Source organism: Hordeum vulgare, chromosome 7H (assembly GCF_904849725.1).
Source record: "Hordeum vulgare subsp. vulgare chromosome 7H, MorexV3_pseudomolecules_assembly, whole genome shotgun sequence".
Lineage (NCBI taxonomy): Eukaryota > Viridiplantae > Streptophyta > Magnoliopsida > Poales > Poaceae > Hordeum > Hordeum vulgare.
In genome coordinates, this window is record NC_058524.1 from 604,036,954 (window position 1) to 604,043,236 (window position 6,283).

At 46.3% G+C, this 6,283-nt stretch overlaps 1 protein-coding gene across 1 annotated transcript; it reads left to right on the top strand.

The window, feature by feature from the left end:
* The first annotated feature begins 324 nt into the window (after nt 1-324).
* LOC123412582 (DIMBOA UDP-glucosyltransferase BX8-like) lies at nt 325-4,357 on the top strand. The gene is made up of 2 exons (XM_045105532.1): nt 325-957; nt 3,394-4,357. Exons 1-2 carry the CDS (start codon nt 462-464, stop codon nt 4,281-4,283), a joined length of 1,386 nt encoding a protein of 461 aa, XP_044961467.1. The 5' UTR covers nt 325-461; the 3' UTR covers nt 4,284-4,357.
* Nucleotides 4,358-6,283: the final 1,926 nt, after the last annotated feature.

The following is a 6,283-nucleotide window of genomic DNA, read 5'->3' on the forward strand; positions in this document are numbered from 1 at the left end:
ATATTGTTAGGCGGCAGGAGGAGGAGGAGGAAGGGTTTGGGGATTTGGTGCAATTTGAGGTAGGGTCAATCTGTCGGATCCGACGTGACGGATGTGTCGGTGCGCTTCTGGGCTTTCGCATATCCGTCCCATGTATGGACTGAAAATGTAGGGTGTCGATTTGTCCGAACGTTTGAGGTCAGTTTGAAAGGTCCGTTCGAAATGATTTTTTTATGATCGAACAATAACCGAGCTGTTTGTCCGAACTCGTTTGAAGAGGGCTTGAGATGTCTGAGGGTAGATGCTCTAAGCCGAGGCCAGGAATCGCATTCCACTGAGCATATGCAGCTCTGTACAAGAACCAAACTACTAGCTCTGATAGGCTTGAGGGGACAGCATCTCTCTGCGAGACAAAGAAACAAAGTTTTCCTCCTCTGCAATGCATCCACCACACAACGCACTCACGGCCTAACACAATCACCATGGCGCCAAGCAGCACCAACCGCGGGCGCCGCCGCGTGGTCCTCCTACCGCTGCCATACCAAGGCCACATCAACCCCATGCTACGCCTGGCCGCCGCGCTACACTCCCGCGGCCTCGCCGTCACCATCCTCCACCCGGAGACCCGCGCGCCGGACCGCCGGAAGCTCCCGGCGGACTACCGCCTGGTCACCATCCCGGACAACATACCGCCGGAGCTCGCCGCGTCCGAGGACATCGCGTCCTTCGTCTTCGCGCTGAACAAGAACTGTGCGGCGCCGTTCCGGGACTACCTGGCCGGTGCCCTCAGGGAGGAGGAGGAGGGGGAGGACGGCCGCCTCGCCTTCGTTGTCGCCGACGTCGACTGGTTCGCGCCGCTCTCCGTCGCCAGGGAGCTGGGCGTGGCCGCGCTGGCTCTCATGACCACCAGCGCCGCCAGGTTCCTGGTGTACTTGGCCTACCCAAGTCTGTGCCGGCAGGGCTATTTGCCCGTCCAAGGTAATGCCAAATCGCCATTGTTGTGTTCTTGGTTCGGAGTTTGGAGGTCTAGCTGCCCATGTTTTCAATTCGTCAAACGAAACAAGTTTATATTTGATGGATATCCGCCAAAAATTCTGGTTTCAATCGAAATGAGAACACTGTGTATCACATAATAGTAGCTTGGTTGTATGCATCGATTGATGCGGGGTTGAACCTCCTTTTCTAAAAAAAAAAAAAACAAAAAAAAAACATAGTAGTAGCTAGGTTCGTTCTCGGAACAACAGCATAACCAGCGTTGCTAGATCCAAACTATCGCTAACAAAACAGCGTTGCCAGTACTTGCATTTTTTAAGTACAACCTGACGTGTCCCGGCAAAAAAATAATAGGAGTAGTACATGAAGACGACATGCATATACAAAACTCACGATATGATGGTCAAAGATAAGGTTGTGTGTGACTGTGACCCCGAAACATCACCTAATCACGTTAGTCCATCTCCATTCTCACGTGGTTGCGATCATCGAATAATAAAAAACAAGGATTAAAAATTTCAAAAAAAAAAACAGGATGCGCGATCTGGCAGCGGCCTCCCGGCCCAGATATGGGTCCTGCAGGGCCCATCTAGGCTTGAGCGGGCCAACGGCGGAGCGGGTCTGCAGCGGAACTTCCGGGAGTCAGGGGAGCGGCGACGAGCGGCTGGGTGTTGGCGGTGTAGTTGCCAGCCCGCTGCAGCATGGCCGACAGGGCTTAGCGGGCTTGTTTCGGGGCCGGCTGGGCCATGGATGGCCTGGTATGCCCTGTTATCGTGTTCGGACAGTGGTCGCGGCGGTGCCGGAGGCATGGGCCTCCCGCACGTCTGCGGTGGAGGTGGATCTCCTCCCGCTCGATTTCGGTGCTACTGCTCCATCATTTGGCGAAGCTCTCCGGTCTCATTCGCCTCGTGTTGGTGTTCGCAGTGAGACTGCATGAATGGTGGCGCAACCGTGCTGGCGCATCGGGTTAGACGGTGGTTTGGATGATCGGCTCCGGTTAGGCGGTGGGGTGTGGAGTGCGGGAGAAACCCATCGGTTCATCCGGCTCCGATGAGGTGACACCGACGGGTGCCACCATTCCTACCTGGAGGGTGTCGGTGGTAGCCATCCCTTACCACCTTCCACGTGTCGGGGGGGAAACCCTAGGACTCTTCTGGGCAGCAGCTTCGTCGACGTCGTTTCCCTTCTTGGAGGTGCTAATTGGCATGCGGCGGATCGAAGCCTCGGGCTGTGGTGGTTTGTCTTCGAAAGGCGCAGCAGTGGCGGATCATCCGCTCTTTGTCGAGCTAACATTGTTGGCATTTGTTTCTTTTTCCTTTTTTTGGTTTGAGGTGTTGTTCGCCCTAACCATGATCTATGTACAGTGTTGATTGCTTTGTACACAAAGCGGGGAAACCTTTTTTCGATAAAACAAACACTATAATTTGTTCTTTTTGCAATAGAGAATTTTTTAAACACGTGAATATATTTTTAGATTTCTATGACCAAAGCCATTTAGTGCTAGAAGGGTTGGGCATACTTTTGTTGTGCAATTGGTGTTGTTGGTGTTTCAAAACTTTTTCACTCTAATTGTTTCAGACAAGACAAACCTTTTTAAGTTTGACCAAATTTGTAGAGAAATATATAAATATCTATAATATCAAATAAGTAACCTTAGCTTCACTACGAAATGTATTTTTATATTTTATTTATTTAATATTGTGGGTGTTAATATTTTGGGCTCTAGACTACGTCAAATCAAAAGAAATATGACTTTCATAGAAGTTAATACACCTTATATTTTGGAACTGAGAGAATACCTGGTTTTATGAGTCGGGACTACGATGTATTGTAATTTTTTTATAATGTATTGTTTTGGTGGGCCTTTCGTAGTTTGGGGAATATTCTATGTTAATCACTACGTGTACGATATTGGTGCTATAGTATTATATATGCTCGTGTTTCGTTTTTTTAGGTAATAAGAGGCTGTGCAGTATTGATATGTTTTTATATGTGAGTTGTTGTCTATTGATTTAAAAATTCATTGACCCGGTCAGAAATGTGAACCAAATCCAAAATTGTATACCTAAATCGAATGGTAGAGCTCTAAAATTAAAAAAGCATATTGAATTCAAATAATTTAATGAAAGAGCTTCTGAAGAAATTGTTAACCAGCTATAATTTCGTGACCCAATTTAAAATTGAAGACCCAGTGTATGAAATTAAATATACTTTGTAGCTAGCTTGTACGTACTCATTACACATGCGTGATCGAAAACAGCCACATTGCGTATTCAAACGGGTTTTGTCCTATTAAAAGCGAAATTCCACTTTTACGGTCGCACATTGGCAACCACACGGTTTGTTACTTAATTGTGTGAATTTATTTATTTTTTGATTGGTTGGAGCTGATATTGTATGATCGTGTTCATCTGTCCACAGAGTCAAATTTGAACACTACAGTCGAGGAGCTTCCCCCCTTCGTTTTCGTTGTACGAGACTTGGATTGCGTCAAGGACATGGCTGGACACCTCGCGTACGCCGATCTTCTCGCCCACATCGTCGCCGGCGTGCGGCAATCGTCCGGCCTAATAATCAACACGTTTGAAGACATCGAGGGCATGGAGATCGAGAGAATCTGCAGAGAGATCACCCTCCCGGTGTTCGCCGTCGGCCCTCTGCACATGATGACATTGTCTTCATCAGTCGACAGCAGCCTACTGACAGAAGATCGCAGCTGTTTGGACTGGCTGGACACACAGCGGTCAAACTCTGTGCTCTACGTGAGCTTTGGGAGTCTGGTGGGCATCGACACAGACGAGTTCTTGGAGATGGCCTGGGGTCTGGCTGACAGTCAGCACCCTTTCCTGTGGGTGGTCCGACCGGGGCTGGTGCGTGGCAGTGAGTCCAGCACGCTCCCCGGCGAACTGCAGGAGAAGATGGGCAACAAAGGCAGGATAGTCAGCTGGGCTCCGCAGCAGGAGGTGTTGAGGCATCCGTCTGTGGCCGCGTTCCTCACGCACTGTGGATGGAACTCGACGACGGAGAGCATATCGGAAGGCGTGCCGATGATATGCAGACCATTGTTCGGCGATCAAATGGGCACTGCCAGGTATGTGTGTGATGTGTGGAAGGTGGGGGTTAGGGTGGAGGTGGAGAACCAGTTGAAGAGAGGGGAAGTCCAGACGGCCATCACAAGACTGATGGATGGAAAGGAAGGTGAAATGGTCAGAGAAAGAATGAGAGATCTGAGGCATGTGGTGCTCAAGTGCACTAGCGAAGGTGGGACATCTGATGTTGCTTTGCAACGTTTAGTGGATTCCAATGTTTAGTTACACAACTGTTTAGAGGCTATGAACTGTCTATTTATTCGTACGAGTTTCTAATTAAAATATTGATCATTAAAGATGTTGCGTTTTTCATTGTCCAAATAAAATATTGATCATTAAAGATATTATTTTTTTCATTGACCTAAGCAGTGGGATGAGAAGTTCGAAAGAACATCAACTTCTGCAGGCTTTGTTGTAAACGAAGCTAACAAGTGTATATACTACGCCATGGTGGGGTGAAGGAGTTATTCTCTATCTGTATGTCGATGACACACTGATCTTTGAAACCAAACTTGATTTAATCAAGGGGGTTAAGGATTTCTTATCTCTTTGTTTTGAGATGAAGGATCTAGAAGTAGCAGATGTTATTTTAAACATCAAGCTGCTGAGAGATGAGAATGGTCGGATTACACTGCTTCAATCTCACCATGTGAAAAAGGTCTTGAGTCGTTCTAGATACAACGACTATAAGCCTTCTCCAACTCCATATCATGCTAGTGTATTGCTTCGAAAGAATCAACGAATAGCTAGAGGTCAACTTAAGTCTTCTCGGATTATTGGCTCACTTATGGATTTGGCGAGTGCCATGTGTCCTGACATCTCGTTGGATGTGAGAAAACTTAGTCAGTTTGTATCAAACCCAGGAGATGATCATTGGCATGCGCTTGAGAGAGTTATGCGCTATTTAAACAACACTGCGAGCTATGGGATTCACTACACCGGGTACCCGAGAGTACTGGAGGGTCATAGTTATTCAAATTGGATATCTGTTGTTGATGAGATTAAGGTCACAAGTGGTTATGTTTGCACACTTGATGGTGGCGCTGTGTCTTGGAAGTCTTGCAAGCACACCAATTTAACAAGGTCAACTATGGAAGCAAAACTCATAATATTAGATATGACCACTGTTGAAGCAAAGTGGCTTCATCAGCTCTTGATGGACTTACCTATGGTTGAAAAAACAATACCCGTTATCCTCATGAACTGTGATACTCAAACCGTGACCATAAAGATAAACAGTTCTAAGGATAATATGAAGTCCTCAAGGCATGTGAAGAGGAGATTGAAAGCTATCAGAAAAATGAAGAACTCCGGAGTTATTGCGTTGGATTATATCCAAACGTCCAAAAACTTGTCAGATTCCTTTACAAAGGGTTTATCACGTAATGTGATGGAAAATGCATCGATGATATGGATCTGATAACCACCATATGAGTTGTCCATAGTAGTAACACATTCTATGTGATCGTAGATCCCATGAAAGAAGTGGGAGACAAGTTGTTGGGCAGTTGGAAGGAAAGTATCATTATATTTGTTATCCCACTCCATGAAGATGGAATACTCTCATAATCTGCATGGTAGGTTGATACTTATCTTAATATGTTCCAAGTGGCTCATTTGTGTAAGCACAGATATTATCTTGCAGAGCATCTCCTGAGGAAACACCTATATGAATTTGAGTGTTAAATGTCGCAGTCTATGAGAATTTGGTGTTCTCTAATAAATTCATGAAAGACCCCTGAGTATGGTGTATACGCTCCATCCACGGGGAAGCCATGTGGCAGCCTAGTATCGTAAAGGATTTGTGTGAAACTAATCCCACAGAAAGGTTGTAGTTTAAGACATAGTCCATTATTCAAGCTATGATCTAGTGTAGCATAAAATTCTAAATGAAAGTTCAACTTAACAATCTTCATCAAGAACAGGTATATAAACAATGTTTTTAAACTAAGAGACGAGATGTGCCAATGAAACTTTGTGGGGGGTTATCAGATTTTTGCTAGTAGGCCTTTGGTCCAAAGCCCAACTAGAATCTGAAATTCCCATGGCCCTTTTTTGACTTGGGTTTGTGTGTGGTGTGAGTGGGACTAAAGGTTTGACCCATATTGCTAGTTGGGAGACAGCTACACCACCTTATAAGGTGAGCTCTTCTAGCACTTGTAGGGGCATGAGAAGAGAAGAGGCTCTCGCGCACTCCTCCTCCACCGCCCGCCTCGCCACGC